Genomic DNA, 15,622 nt, shown 5'->3' on the forward strand with positions numbered 1-15,622 from the left:
TCACAAATAAAATCTATTACTGAACAACTAAATAATGGACTAACACATCAGTGGAGATTTTAAACAAATGCAAATGTATTATACAAAGCCTATCAACTTTTATGCATAACCAAATTTGCTCACAGAACAATACTTTATGATATGAATCAAAAGAGTTGGTGACTGAGTGAAACTCTTTCCACACCGAGTACAGCGGTACGGCTTCTCTCCAGGATGAACTCGCTCATGTACTTTCAGCTTTCCAGAATTAGTGAAAGTCTTGTCACAATATGAGCACTTGTAGCCTAAGGTTTTTCTGTTTCTCAGTATGAATTCTTTGGTGCTGTTTCAGGTTGTCAGCTGTAGCAAAGCTCTTCTCACACTCAAAGCACACATGATCTCTCACTTTATTATGCATTTTCTGGTGACGTTTATAACCATATAGCAATGAAAAACTCTTTCCACAGTAAAAACACACATATATGCATGGTATGGTCTTGGCCAGTCTTTTTTTTTTTTTTTTTTTGGATCTGTGCAATATACTGAAGTCAAACGAGAAGAAATCCCAGAATATTGCACTGCTCTCCTAGATACATAATTTATATAGTTGTAATTGGCAGGGATCAGGCTAATTGTTAATGAGCTAAGGACTGGAATTTATTAACATATGTGTTTCGCTATCAAATCTGATGTTTATGAAGCATTTGTAAATTTTCAGTTTACAAATCTGTGAATAAGGCCCAATATATCATGCATATTTTACAATATTTTACTGAATAATGAGCTGCTGAAAAGCCAATAGTTCCATGTTTTCTCCTCATTCATTATGATGATGTCTGAGATCTTCTGTAAATTGGCACATTAAGCACATTTCATTGTGTGTCAACAGACTGAGACAGACTACAGGATCAACACAAAGAAAATCTATTACTGAACATAAATAATACTGAAAGATACACATCCATACAAATCATACATAGGCCTAATTTAGAGATGCCAATGAAATGAAAACTTTATTTGCATCATTATACAGAGCATATGCAACTTTTATTTTGCATATATAATATTGCATTCATAAATAACAGTTTGCTACCAGTTTAATTTGGGTGTTTCTTTGTCAGTGTCTTAATGAGCAGACATTCAATCAAAGAGGGAAAAACATCAATGTAAGATTTCTCCAACAAAACAGAAAAAACCCAACCATAAATCTGACATTTTACAGCAAAACTAATCATTTTTATTATTATAATTATTATCATTTTAATTGTATCTAAATCTCACACTGTTGACATGAAAAACTGGATCTGTAGAAAACATTTGCTCACCCTGACAGAGAACAATGCTTTTTAATATGAGTCACTAGAGCCGCTGACTGAGTGAATCTCTTTCCACACTGAGTACAGGGATACGGCTTCTCTCCAGTGTGAACTCGCTCATGCCTTTTCAGGTGTTCAGACCAAATGAAACTCTTCTCACAATATGAGCACTTGTAAGGTCTTTTTCCAGTATGGATTTTTTGGTGCTGTTTCAGATAGACAGCTGTAGTAAAGCCCTTCCCACACTCACAACACACATGATCTTTCACTTCATTATGCGTTTTTTGGTGCCGTTTGCAACAGTTCAGCCTTGAAAAACCCTTTCCACAGAAAGAACACACATGAGGCTTTTCATCCGAATGAATTTTCAGGTGACTTTTTAGACGTGATGAAGAATGAAATTTTTTACCACACTGATCACAGTTGAATGGCTTTTCTCCAGAGTGAACGTGCAGATGACTACGGAGACCTGATGCATCAGAAAAACTCTTTCCACATTGAGTACAGTGGTACGGCTTCTCTCCAGTATGAACTCGCTCATGTGCTTTTAGCTTTCCAGACCGAGTGAAACTCCTGTCACAATATGAGCACTTGTAAGGTCTTTCTCCAGTGTGGATTCTTAGGTGCTCTTTCAGATGGTCAGCTCTAGTAAAGCTCTTCCCACACTCACAACACACATGATCTCTCACTTCATTGTGCGTTTTCTCATGCATTTTATAACTGGCCAGCCAGGGAAAAGTCTTTCCACAGTAAGAACACACATAAGGCCTTTCATCTGAATGAACTGTCAGATGTGCTTTTAGTGTTGATGAATATACAAACTTTTTATCACACTGATCACAGCTAAATGGCTTTTCTCCAGAGTGAATGAGCAGATGATAACTGAGCCGTGCGGCATCAGTAAAACTCTTTCCACACTGAGGGCATGTGTACAGTTTTTCTCCAGTGTGGATTCTCATGTGCTTCTTAAGGTATCTCTTTTGTCTGAAACTCTTTCCACACTGTGAGCAGGTGAGCAGTTGTTTGTCTTTTTTTCTTGAAGTTTTGATTATACAGTGTTCCTCCTCTTCATTCACCTCCTGCCTTTGCTGCTTTACTTCTATCCAGTCTAAAATAAACAAATGTTGTTGTCAAAATCAGTGAATCTGATTTAACAGCAGAAGAATTAAGAATGGGCACCAACCTGTTTGTTCCTCAGTATCTTCATGTTTTATTCTGGATGGTTCTGGATCACTCATGTCTTCAATCTCCTCTTTAACAAACTCCATCTTTACCATAGTATGTCACAGATTTCAGCTGCTGCACCTGGAGTTTGTACCTGTAATGTAGGATAATGTCAATATATTTTACCTTTTAACCCAGTTAAAGCACAAACCCACAGTTTCTAAAGTTCTCACTGGTCGTGTCAATCACAAATTTTTGACCTTAGTTAAGGGTTATTTTGTGTCAACACAACCAAACTTTTGGTTTTGTTCATATTTTTTCATTTAGAGGAAATACAAACATAAATAGTGACAAAAGACAAACAATCTAATGGATATTAGAAAGACTTTTACTGAGTAATTCACTATACTATAGAAAAACATCAGTCAAAACTAATATTTCCATCTGGAATTTGGAGCCAAATTACAGGGTAGAAAGATTGAAGCATTATTTTATTTCTACACTGAGATTGGTACTTCTATTAGTACAATCATTTGACTTTTTGCATTGTGACAGTTCAAGAACAGTTTGGGGGAAAAGCTATTTTCATGTTTGTTGTTTTTTTTTTTTTTAAGTAAGCACTCCTGTATGTCAAGTATTGAAGATAACTCAAGATCATTTTAGGTGGTTAATATTTCTTATTAATGGTTCCTAGCAAACACTCTGTCCAATATTCTTAATTTTAAGAACATATATGGTTCAATTCTAGAAATGTGGAGAATTTTTTTTTTTTTGTTCATTTACAGTATTCAAAAACAAAAGGTTGGTCACATTTCATAGCTGATAACTTTTTGTAAGTTTTAGGAATATCTGAAAAAGGTAAAATGTTGAAACTAGAAAAGCATCTTTTTTCCCATCTAATAAACTACATAAATATTATTTTCCCAAAGACGGTATAATTGTAACTGAAGAAGAAATAAAGAAATCTCAATATGATTTTAGATTCTAGTTCTAAAAGTTCTCTTTTGGAATCCTTGTTTTATTTAAGTCTCGCCTCACTGCAGGTGAATAGAATTAAAAAAAAATAACTAATAGTTATTACATTACTTACTAAGTTGATTGATTGGAAATTGCAAAACGTTTTTGTTTTACAGGTTTTCTAAAATGCAAAAGAGCCATCATTTAATGAAATAAGCGCTATATTGAGTTTCAACATTTTTAAAAATTTTTTTGACATATTAGAGTCCATTGTTTTTGATTTTGGGTGTCTAGTTTTGGCACTCCATAATTTTTTTTTTACCATTTTGGGGGGGGAATAAAATGTTTTGTAAAATCAAGCAAATCATATATAAACAAATCCCTCTGTAAAACCCTTCAGGATATAGATAGGAATAAAAATGCCAAGTTTGATTTGTATAGGTGCTACTCAAGTGGAGATTTATGGCTCAGTGTAGGAGAAAAACTCATTTTGCAAACACAGCCTTTAGAAATATGCATTGTAATGGAATCTATTGACACAAATAGATAAAGTGCTATAAAAGAAACACCTAACAGTGTTTTTTTAATATTTTCTCTCCACTTGTCTAAAAAAAAAAAACGCTTTATGAAAAACCTAAAAGCCCAAATCTCTAACTTGATAGGTGCATGAAAAACAGCAACCTTGAAATAACAAATAATAAACAAATAAACAAAAAAACCCTTGAAATTAGAAACAGATTTAGTTATTTTTTCTATCAAACCAAATGTACCATATTGACCCTTAAAATGAAAGTTTTTTAGAACCAGATTCTAAAAGAATACTGAGATATATTTAACTAATTCTTGAGTTGTGGGCATGCAAACTTCAGAGAAAATACAAAAAAGGGCTCCACTTGACCCACTTTGAAGTGTCACCATTTTACTAATTGATTTGACAGACCAATCTCTGTGTAAAAATAAAATAATGATGCTGCAATTTTGGCTTTCTTCATGTTTGTATGTAAGAGTTAACATTACTTTGATAATGCAGATGTACAAATATTTGTTGTGCAATACACTTTGCTCATTTTATCAACTTTAGATAAACATAATAAGTAGTTAAAATCATTTTAAGGTGGATAAATGTGAAAACTGGATGTGAATCCTGATTTAAGAGCAGAAAACAGAGATCAGGTATCAGATATTTGATGTGCCAAAGGTTATTTCTGTCATTCACTTGTTACTGCTGTAGCGACTCATGATCATTTACATGCATTTCTGTATCATTTATCATCCATACACTTATCATATTTCACAGCTACTAAAACAAACAAAAATGAAGAATTGAGAATGAAAACCAACCTGTTTGTTTCTCAGTATCTTGCTATTTTATGCTGGATGCTTCTGGATCACTCATGTCTTCATTCTCCTTTTTAATAAACTCAATATTTACCATAGTATGTGTCAGATTTCAGCATTTGACTCTAAGCTCTTTCTTCTGCTCGTCGTGTTTTTGCTCTTTTGTATTTGTGTGGCAAACTCGAAAACGCTTTAGTCTATTGCTGACATCTGCTGGAAACTCCTGGTAACAAATACATATGTAGGCTTTTCATGTTTCCATTGACATTATTTTATACTGTACATATTTTACATTATTTTTACTCAAGCTACTCTACGATAATGGACTGTCACATCAATAAAAAAACACAATCAGAGATGTCAGTGAAATGGAAATTTTATTTGCATGATTACCAGAGCCTATTCAACTTCTACATTGCATATATAATGATATTGCATTTATAAACATATTTTAGAAAAAAACATTTATGTAACAAAAAGGCCAGAAACTCATTGAGGGAATGGGTTCATATAATGACTTACTTAAAAAATTGGACCTGTAGAAAACTGGAGCTGATGACTGAGCGAAACTCTTTCCACATTGAGTACAGTGGTATATGGCTTCTCTCCAGTATGAACTCACTCATGCCTTTTCAACTTGTGAATTCGTTGGTTGTGTTTCAGACAGGCAGCTGTAGTGAAGCTTATTTCACAATCACAACTCTCACTTCATTATGTGTTTTCTGGTGCTGTTTACAGCTGCGCAGGCTTGAAAAACTTTTCCCACAGAAAGAACACACATAAGGCTTCTCACCAGAATGAACTGTCAGGTGATTTTTTAGACATGATGATGAAGTAAACTTTTTACCACAATGATCACAGCTAAATGGCTTTTCTCCAGAAGGAACGTGCAGATGATAACTGAGACCTGATGTATCTTTGAAAGTCTTTCCACATTGAGTACAGTGGTACGGCTTCTCTCCAGTATGAACTCGCTCATGCTTTTTCAGGTTTCCAGACTCAATGAAACTCTTGTCACAATATGAGCACTTGTACGGTTTTTCTCCAGTGTGAAACATTTGGTGCCGTTTCAGATTGGCAGCTCTAGCAAAGCTCTTCCCACACTCACAACACACATGATCTTTTACTTCATTATGTATTTTCTGGTGCTGTTTATAACTGGCCAGCCATGAAAAACTCTTTCCACAGAGAGAACACACATGAGGCTTCTCATCTGAATGAACTGTGAGGTGTGATTTTAGATGTGATGGTGAAATAAACTTTTTACCACACTGATCACACTTAAACGGCTTTTCTCCAGAGTGAGCACGCAGATGTTTACGGAGATTTGCTTCATCAGCAAAACTCTTTCCACACTGAGGGCATGTGTACGGTTTCTCTCCAGTGTGGATTCTCATGTGGCCTTCAAGGTTTCCTTTGCCTTTGAAAATCTTTCCACACTGTGAGCAGGTGTGCAGCTGTTTCACTTTTTTTCTTGAAGTTCTGATTTTACAGTGTTCCTCCGTCTCTTCATTCACCGCATGTCTTTGCTGGTTTACTTCTATCCAGTCTAAAATAAACAAATCATATGGTTAAAATCAGTGAACCTGATTTAATAGCAGAAGCCAAATGTGGTATAAAGTATCATATCATTGATGTGCCCAGTGTTGTTTTCGTCAACGATGACGATGACGAAATCATTTCGTTGACGCCACTTTTTTTCATGACGATAACGAGACGATGACGAGATAAAAATGGCTCGTTGATGACTAAAACATGACGAGACGTGTGTGAGTTTTCGTTGACGAGACGAGAATAGACGAAAATGTTAGTGGGTGGTCCGTCAGACGTTTAAAATGCATGACATTTCCGCTTATTGTGCATGCCAATCAAAACTTAAAAAGTATCTGATGCTATGGCAAGCCGTTTTAGCATTAAATACTCTTTGCTATACTAGTATGGCAAGCCGTTTTAGCATTAAATACTCTTTGCTATACTAGTATGGCAAGCCGTTTTAGCATTCCATCCTTGTTTGTCTTTTATGTTCAAAAACATTCCTTCATTATTGTAATTATTGGTGAAAATAGTCGATCCGGAAGCTCACATTGTGTTGAACTATAGATCTGCTATTTTCAGAACTTATAAGTGACACTACCCAACAGCAAAATACTTACTGACCTACATTAATTTGTTAAAAGACTACTTTTTTCCCTTTTTTGACTAAAACTAGACTAAAACCTTTTTGACTTTTCATCGACTAAAACTAGACTAAAACCTTTTTGACTTTTCGTCGACTAAAATTGGACTAAAACTATCACATATAGAAGTGACTAAAATTTGACTAAAACTAAGAAGCATTTTAGTCCAAAAGACTAAGACTAAGATTAAATCTAAGATGGTTGTCAAAAACAACACTGGATGTGCCAAAGGTTAGTTTTGTCATTGCTTGTTAATAAAATCAAAATCATTTAAATCATTTAAATTTTTGCCTGAGGCTTTAATGTTTCTCCGCAGTCAACAATAAAAAATAAAGAATGGACACCAACCTGTTTGCTCCTCAGTAGCTTCATGTTTTATTCTGGATGGTTCTGGATCACTCATGTCGTCGATCTCCACTTTAACAAACTCCATCTTTACCACAGTATGTCACAGAGTTCAGCTGCTGCACCTGGAGTTTGTCCCTGTAATGTAAGATGATGTGAACACTCAGCTTTTAAACCCAGCCTGCAGATTCTAAAGATTTCATTGGTTGTGTCAATCACAGTGGTTGCAAATACTTTTAAAATATATTTAAAAAATGACATAAGATATTTAGTCTTGTTTCCCAGGGGAGAAAAATAACAATTTAAGTGCATTTTTTTGTTCTGAAAATGATCTGAAAATTGGGAGAAAAAAATTCAATTTGCATCAAGATGTCTATTTTTTACCTCGATGGCAGATAACTGCATGTTTTGAAATGCACTTAATTTAGACTGTAAAATCTATCCCATTAAGAAAAGCATTTTTGCAATGTGAACAAGCAAATGAAGCATTTAAATACTGCAAACACCTTAAAAAGTGTGGGTTTATCGAAGAATAACTGCTCTCGACTGACTCTACTTTACCCATCTTTACTTACCCGGCTTTCTCGGGTTCGACAAACCTCTCATTCTGAAATTGAAAGCCCAAGAGTTTCGCTCGTTTTCATGTTTTATGAGGATTTTCCATGGACATAATGATGTAATCTTCACTGAAAAATCTCTCCGGACAACAAGACTATCATCAAATGAGCTGCTGAAAAGCCAATAGTTCTCTGTTTTCACCTCATTCATTATGATGATGTCTGAGATCTTCTGTAAATTGGCACATTAAGCACATTTCATTGTGTGTCAACAGACTGAGACAAACTACAAGATCAACACAAATAAAACCTATTACTGAACAACTAAACACTATAATGGACTAACACATGAACAAAAACCACACATAATCAGATGTCAGTGAAATGGAAATTTTATTTGTATCATTATACAGAGCCTATGCAACTTTCACATTGCATATACAATATTGTTGCATTGATTAAATAAATATTGTTTGTTACACATTTTACCAGTTTAATTAGATGTTTCTTTGTCAATGTCTTAATAAGCAGGAATCAATAAAAGAATAAAAAACACCAATTGACGAAATACTTATGCTGTTTTCCAACAAAAATCTTATGGCATTTCACTGTGAATAGATATATTAACTTTATCTGAATCTCACAATGTTGAATCTGTAGAAAACATTTGCTTACTCCGACACAGAAAAATGTTTTTTAATATGATTCACTAGAGCTGATGACTGAGTAAAACTCTTTCCACATTGAGTACAGTGATACGGCTTCTCTCCAGTATGAACTCGTTCGTGTGTTTTCAGGTTTCCAGACTGAATAAACCTCTTGTCACAATATGAGCACTTGTAAGGTCTTTCTCCAGTGTGAATTTTTTGGTGCTGTTTCAGATAACGAGTTGTAGTAAAGCTCTTCCCACACTCACAACACATGTGTTCTCTCACTTCATCATGTAATTTCTGGTGATATCTGTAATCGTGTAGTCTTGAAAAACTCTCTCCACAGTAAGAACACACATGAGGCTTCTCATCTGAATGAACTTTCTTGTGACTTTTTAGACGTGATAATGAAATAAACTTTTTACCACACTGATCACAGCTAAATGGCTTTTCTCCAGAGTGAGTGTACAGATGAAAACGGAGACCCGATGGACCTGCAAAACTCTTTTCACACTGAGTACAGCGGTACGGCTTCTCTCCAGTATGAACTAACTCATGTGACTTCAGGTTTCCAGACTGAGTGAAACTCTTGTCACAATATGAGCACTTGTACGGTCTTTCTCCAGTGTGAATTCTTTGGTGCCGATTTAGTTCATTAGCTGTAGTAAAGCTCTTCCCACACTCACAACACACATAATCTCTCACTTCATCATGTGTTTTCTGATGCTTTTTACAATTGTCCAGCAATGAAAAACTCTCTCCACAGTGAGAACACACATAAGGCTTCTCATCTGAATGAACGATCAGGTGTTTTTTTAGATTTGATGATGAAATAAACTTTTTACCACACTGATCACAGCTAAACGGCTTTTCTCCAGAGTGAACGTGCAGATGATAACTGAGACCTGATGCATCAGCAAAACTCTTTCCACACTGAGGGCATGTGTAAATTTTCACTCCAGTGTGGATTCTTACATGTCTTTTAAGGTTTCCTTTTTTGGTGAAACTCTTTCCACACTGTGAGCAGGTGTGCAGCCTTTGATTTGACAATCTTCCTCCTCCACTTTCATTCACCTCATAGCTTTGCTGTTTTACTTCAATCCAGTCTAAAACAAACAAATGATGTTATTAAACTCAGTTAATGTGAACTTGATTTAATAGCAGAAACCAAAAGAGGTCACATATTTATCTGAGTATCAAGGATCAGATCTTTATGAATCAAGAACAGACACCAACCTGTTTGTTCCTCAGTATCTTCATGTTTTATTCTGGATGGTTCTGGATCACTCATGTCGACAATCTCCACTTTAATAAACTCCATCTTTACCGCAGTATGACAAAATTCAGCTGTTGTACCTGGAGTTTGTACCTGTAATGTAGGATGATGTAAATATTCCTTACCTTTTTAACCCAGTTAAAGCACAAACTCCGCCCACCACAGATTCTAAAGATTTCATTGGTCGTGTCATTCACAGTGATCACCTTCACAACACTGAAACAAATCCAGTACAAACCTGTGACCTTATAGCTGTATTTTAGCCAAAACAACCAAATTTACGAAAAACTTAAAATTTAAACTTAAAATTTTGGTTTTGTTCATGTGCGTCTGTAGACTCCAAAAAACATGCTGTGCCCAAGTAAAATCTCAAGTTCCAGTTATAATTTGTTTTTTTCACAATAGCCTAGCTGCAGAATGTCTGATGATTGGGCTATGCAAATGTTGGGGGCGTAACTATTAACTTTTACATAATAGTCGCTGTTATGTTAGGATTAACCTATTTTTCAGTGGTATTTTGCAAACACCAGATTTATATAAGGAGGAGGAAACGATGGTGTTTGAGACTCACAGTACATCATGTCCATGTACAGAACTTTTATTATTCAACTATGCCAACTGAGATGTCCTTAAATACTTTTTGAGTTACAGGCATGCCAATTAAAAACAAAAATACAAAAAATGATTTTCCCCTAGTTTTGAAGATCACCATTGGCATTTAATGCAACAAGCTTTGCTTAACTCAACTGATTTCACTAATTGACATGCATGTCTATCAAAGGTAAAAAATTATATAAATACTGTTCAGTTTCTCGCAAAAAACGATCGTTTCGTGTCTTAGGACATCAATGTATCGTCACGAGCCGCAGGGTGTAATTTGGATTTGTCTGTGCATGTTTTTTTTACTTTTAAAGGTTTGGTGCCCATCCACTGCCATTAAATCACTAACAGACTGCAACGGTTTGAGTTAAAAATCTTCGTTTGTGTTCTACTGAAGAAACAAAGTCACCTACATCTTGGATGCCCTGGGGGTAAGCAGATACACATCAAATTTTCATTTGTGGGTGAACTCTTTCATTTGGACATTGAACGTTTTAAAAAATTATAAACTTTGCATTGAATTATGTTATATATGTAACTGGTTTGAACAAAAATGATAGTCTAAATGAAAACGCTAATTTATTTGAATGTCAAAAGCATGATGGTTTCTGTTGTCTCTAATAGCATTTTCTATCATGTTTAACCTGAGAGGTAAAACATTAAAAACACACATCACTAGGTATTTAACTCATAAAGCAATGATCCTGTAGTTTGTCTCAGTCTGTTGACATTTATTGAGTTGACCAATGAAATCAGTGGCGGTGTGGGGCATTTCATAACCGAAACGTTTTATAAAATTAAAATCCTTGCATTCCAATTATGTTATACACAACTGTTTTGAATAAAATATAACAGACCGACTGAATAAAAATTTATTTTTTCAGTATAAAAAAACAAAGACTACAGGTATGGTTTCTGTAATCTTTAATAGTAAAATATTTTAAAAACACATTGATAGGTTATTATCTCATAAAATGTTGATCCTGTAGTTTGTCTCAGTCTGTGTTTAATGTGCCAATTTACAGAAGATCTTAGACATCATCAGAATGAATGAAGAGAAAACAGGGAACTATTAGCTTTTCAGCAGCTCAATTAAACATTACAGCTCTGTTTCTGTCAGACTATTGTTTGACTAATTGTCAGTTACACGGTTTTGTTTTTCTTCATTGTTTCGCATCGTTATGCAAAAACTCTGCAGTTACTTTGATAATACAGATGTATGAATATTTGTTGTGCCAATAAGGTTCCAACTGAATGAACTGATAGACTTTGCTAACTTTGGATAAACATATTAAGCAGTTACAATCATTTCAAGGTGGATAAATGTGAAAACTGAATGTGAATCTTGATTTTATAGCAGAAAACAACAGAGATCAGGCATCAGTCTGTGGTATCAGATATTTGACGTGCCAAAGGTTATTTCTGTCATTCACTTGTTACTGCTGTAGCGACTCATGATCATTTAAATGCATTTCTGCATCATTTCACAGCTACTAAAACAATCAAAAATGAAGAATCAAGAATGAAAACCAACCTGTTTGTTCCTCAGTATCTGAATGGCCGTGGATCACTCATGTCTTCAATCTCCTCTTTAATAAAATCAATATTAATCATAATATGCGTCAGATTTCAGCACTGGCTTTTTCTCTCTTCTGCTCGTCGTGTTTTTGCTCTTTTGTATTTGTATGGCAAACTCGAAAACGCTTTAGTCTATTGCTGACATCTGCTGGAAACTCCTGGTAACAAACACACAGGGTTTAGATAAGGTTTGTGTTTTGTGAAGATTTTCCACGGACATAATGATTTTATACAATGCATATTTTACATTATTAATATTTTCACTTAATCTATGCTGAATAATCTTACCTAACAACAAATACTATCATCAAATTAGGCACTGAAAAGCCAATTGTTCTCTGTTTTCACCTCATTTATTATGATGATGTCCAAGATCTTCTGTAAATTGTCACATTAAGCACATTTCATTATGTGTCAACAGACTGAGACAAACTACAGCATCAACAGATATCAAATTTATAATTGAACATTACTAACTTATTCTTAATGGACTAACACATTAATGAAAATCACACATAATTAGATGTGAAACATTTTATTTGCATCATTATACAGAGCATACTCAAATTGTATGTTGCATATATAATAATATAGCAATTATGTTTTGTGTAACATGAAACTCATTGAGGGAACGGTTTCATAAACTTACAAATGACTGGTTGTTGGTTGGGTTTGTTACATATTTTTCCAATTAAATTTGGGTGTTTCTTTGTCAATATCTTAATGAGTAGGGAATCAATCAAAAACAAAAGAAGTGACTAAATACTGTTGCTTTTCTTCAACAAAACAGAAAGAAACAACCACAAATTTTGTTGCATTTCACAACAAAGCTAGTTTATTGGAGCCAATCCTCACTTTATCACAATATTAATTCTGTAGAAAACACTTGCTCACTCTGACACAGAACAATGGTTTTTAATATGAGTCACTAGAGCTGATGACTGGGTGAATCTCTTTCCACACTGAGTACAAGGATACGGCTTCACTCCAGTATGGACTCGCTCGTGTACTTTCAGGTGTTCAGACCGAATGAAACTCTTCTCACAATATGAGCACTTGTAAGGTCTTTCCCCACTGTGAATCACTTTGTGCCGTCTTAGTTGACTAGCAGTGGCAAAGCTCTTCCCACACTCGCAACACACATGATCTCTCACTTCATTGTGTATTTTCTGGTGCTGTTTACACCTGTCCAGGCTTTTAAAACTCTCTCCACAAAAAGTACACAAGTGAGGCTTCTCATGAACAGTCAGGTGGATTTTTAGATGTGACAGTGATATAAACTTTTTACCACACTCAATACAGACAAACGGCGTTTCTCCAGAGTGACAGAGCATATGAGAATTGAGACTTATTGCATGTTTGAAACTCTCTCCACATTGAGTACAGTGGTACGGCTTCTCTCCAGTATGAAGTCGCTCGTGTACTGTCAGGTTTCCAGACAAAGCGAAACTCTTGTCACAATATGAGCACTTGTAAGGTTTTTCTCCAGTGTGAACCCTTTGGTGCTGTTTCAGATGCACAGCTCTAGTAAAGCTCTTCCCACACTCAAAGCACACATGATCTCGCACTTCATTGTGTGTTTTCTGGTGCTGTTTGCAGCTGTTTAGTGTGGAAAAGCTTTTTCCACACAAAGAACACAAGTAAGGCTTTTCATCTGAATGAACTTTCAGATGTTTTTTTAGATTTGCTGATGAAATAAACTTTCTATCACACTGATCACAGCTAAACGCCTTTTCTCCAGAGTGACAGAGCAGATGTTTACGAAGACTTGATACATCGGAAAAACTCCTTCCACACTCAAGGCATGTGTACGGTTTCTCTCCAGTGTGGATTCTTATGTGTCTTTTAAGGTTTCCTTTGTCTCTGAAACTCTTTCCACACTGTGAGCAGATGATCAGCTGTTTGCCTTTGATTTCACAATGTTCCTCCTCCACTTCATTCACCTCAGGACTTTGCTGTTTTACTTCTATCCAGTCTAAAACACACAAATGATTAAAATCAGTGAACCTGATTAAACAGAAGAGTAACAAATATCAGATCTTTGAAGTGTTAAAGGTTAGTTCTGTCATTCCTTATTAATAAATTTAAAGATTTTCACAATTTAAAGAATTTCCCAGCAGCTTTAATGTTTCCCAGCAGTCAACAATAAAAAATTATGAATGGACACCAACCTATTTGTTCCTCAGTATCTTCATGTTTTATTCTGGATGATTCTGGAAAACTCATGTCGTCGATCTCCACTTTAACAATCTCCATTTTTACCATAATATGTCACAGCTTTCAGCTGCTGCACCTGGAGTTTGTACCTGTAATGTAGGATGATGTGAATATTCCTCAGCTTTTTTAAACCAAGTGCAAACTCCGCCCACCACAGATTCTAAAGATTTCATTGGTCGTGTCAATCACAGTGATCGCCTAAGCATCATAAACATAAACAGTGATGAAAGACAAAATATATAAAGTCATATTCAGTCAAAATGACAATTTAATCTGGAATTTGGAGCCAAATTACAAGGCGAAATTTTAGAAAGAAGGCATCATTGCATTGTTTTATTTTTACACAACGATTGGTAATTCTCTTACAATCTGTTGACTTCAGGAATACTTACATTGTGACAGTTTAAGAATTGTAAAAAGCACATTTCTATGTTTCCCCCTCCCCTTAAAGTTTGAACTCGTGTACCTCAACAGGCATTAAAGATATCTCAATAACGTTTAGGTGGTTAATGTTTCTTTTTAATTATTTCTGTCATTCACTTGTTACTGCTGTAGCGGCTCATGATCATTTAAATGCATTTCTGTATCATTTATCATCCATATACTGATCGACATTTCACAGCTACCAAAACAATCAAAAATAAAGAATTGAGAATGCAAACTAACCTGTTTGTTCCTCAGTGTCTTAATGTGTTATTCTGGATCACTAATGTCGTCAATCTCCTCCTTATTAAACTCAATATTTACCATAGTATGTGTCAGATTTCAGCATTCGGTTCCCTTCTCTCTTCTGCTCGTCGTGTTCTTGCTCTTTAGTGTTTGAATAGCAAACTCGAAAAGGCTTTAGTCTATTGCTGACACCTGCTGGAAATTCCTGGCAACAAACACTCAGGGTTTGAGGGTTTTCATGTTTCATGAGGATTTTCCGTAGACATAATGGTTTATACTGTGCATATTCTACATTATTGTCACATTATCTGCACTGAATAATTAAAAGACTATTGTCAAATGAGCGGCTGACATATATATAGTTTTATATTCCTTCTCTTCTGTAAATTAGCACATTAAGCACATTTCATTTTGTGTTAACAGACTAAGACTAATTACAGGTAAATAAAAATCTATTACTAAACAACTAAATACTTAATAAAATCACACATAATCAGAAATGACAGTGAAACTTTTATTTGCATCATTACACAGAGCCTATGCAACATTTATATTGCATATATAATACGTTGCATTTATAATAAATATCTTTTGGAATATATTTTCCCAGTTTAATTTGGTTGTTCTTTGTCAATGTCTAAATAAGCAGGCAATCAGTCGAAGACTTAAAAACATCAATGTAAGATTAAAGTGACTAAATACATTTGCTGTTCTCCAACAAAACAGAAATAAACATCTCCACAAATCACAGCAAAACTAATAATTTGAGCTTCTCTCATTTTTACTGTATCTGAGACCA

General features: G+C 34.9%; 2 protein-coding genes across 2 annotated transcripts; both read right to left on the reverse strand.

The window, feature by feature from the left end:
* Window positions 1–990: 990 nt before the first annotated feature.
* LOC141285261 (uncharacterized) lies at window positions 991–12,029 on the reverse strand. The gene is made up of 5 exons (XM_073818297.1): window positions 11,894–12,029; window positions 9,720–9,852; window positions 5,447–6,303; window positions 2,479–2,563; window positions 991–2,403 (listed from the first exon to the last, which is right to left on the reverse strand). Exons 2-5 carry the CDS (start codon window positions 9,802–9,804, stop codon window positions 1,301–1,303), a joined length of 2,130 nt encoding a protein of 709 aa, XP_073674398.1. The 5' UTR covers window positions 9,805–9,852; window positions 11,894–12,029; the 3' UTR covers window positions 991–1,300.
* Window positions 12,030–12,476: 447 nt separating this feature from the next.
* LOC141284639 (uncharacterized) lies at window positions 12,477–14,959 on the reverse strand. The gene is made up of 3 exons (XM_073817632.1): window positions 14,821–14,959; window positions 14,109–14,243; window positions 12,477–13,912 (listed from the first exon to the last, which is right to left on the reverse strand). The coding sequence occupies exons 2-3, from the start codon at window positions 14,200–14,202 to the stop codon at window positions 12,828–12,830; spliced, it is 1,179 nt and encodes a 392-aa protein (XP_073673733.1). The 5' UTR covers window positions 14,203–14,243; window positions 14,821–14,959; the 3' UTR covers window positions 12,477–12,827.
* Window positions 14,960–15,622: the final 663 nt, after the last annotated feature.

The sequence above is a fragment of the Garra rufa genome, chromosome 14 (genome assembly GCF_049309525.1).
Source record: "Garra rufa chromosome 14, GarRuf1.0, whole genome shotgun sequence".
Taxonomy (NCBI): Eukaryota; Metazoa; Chordata; class Actinopteri; order Cypriniformes; family Cyprinidae; genus Garra; species Garra rufa.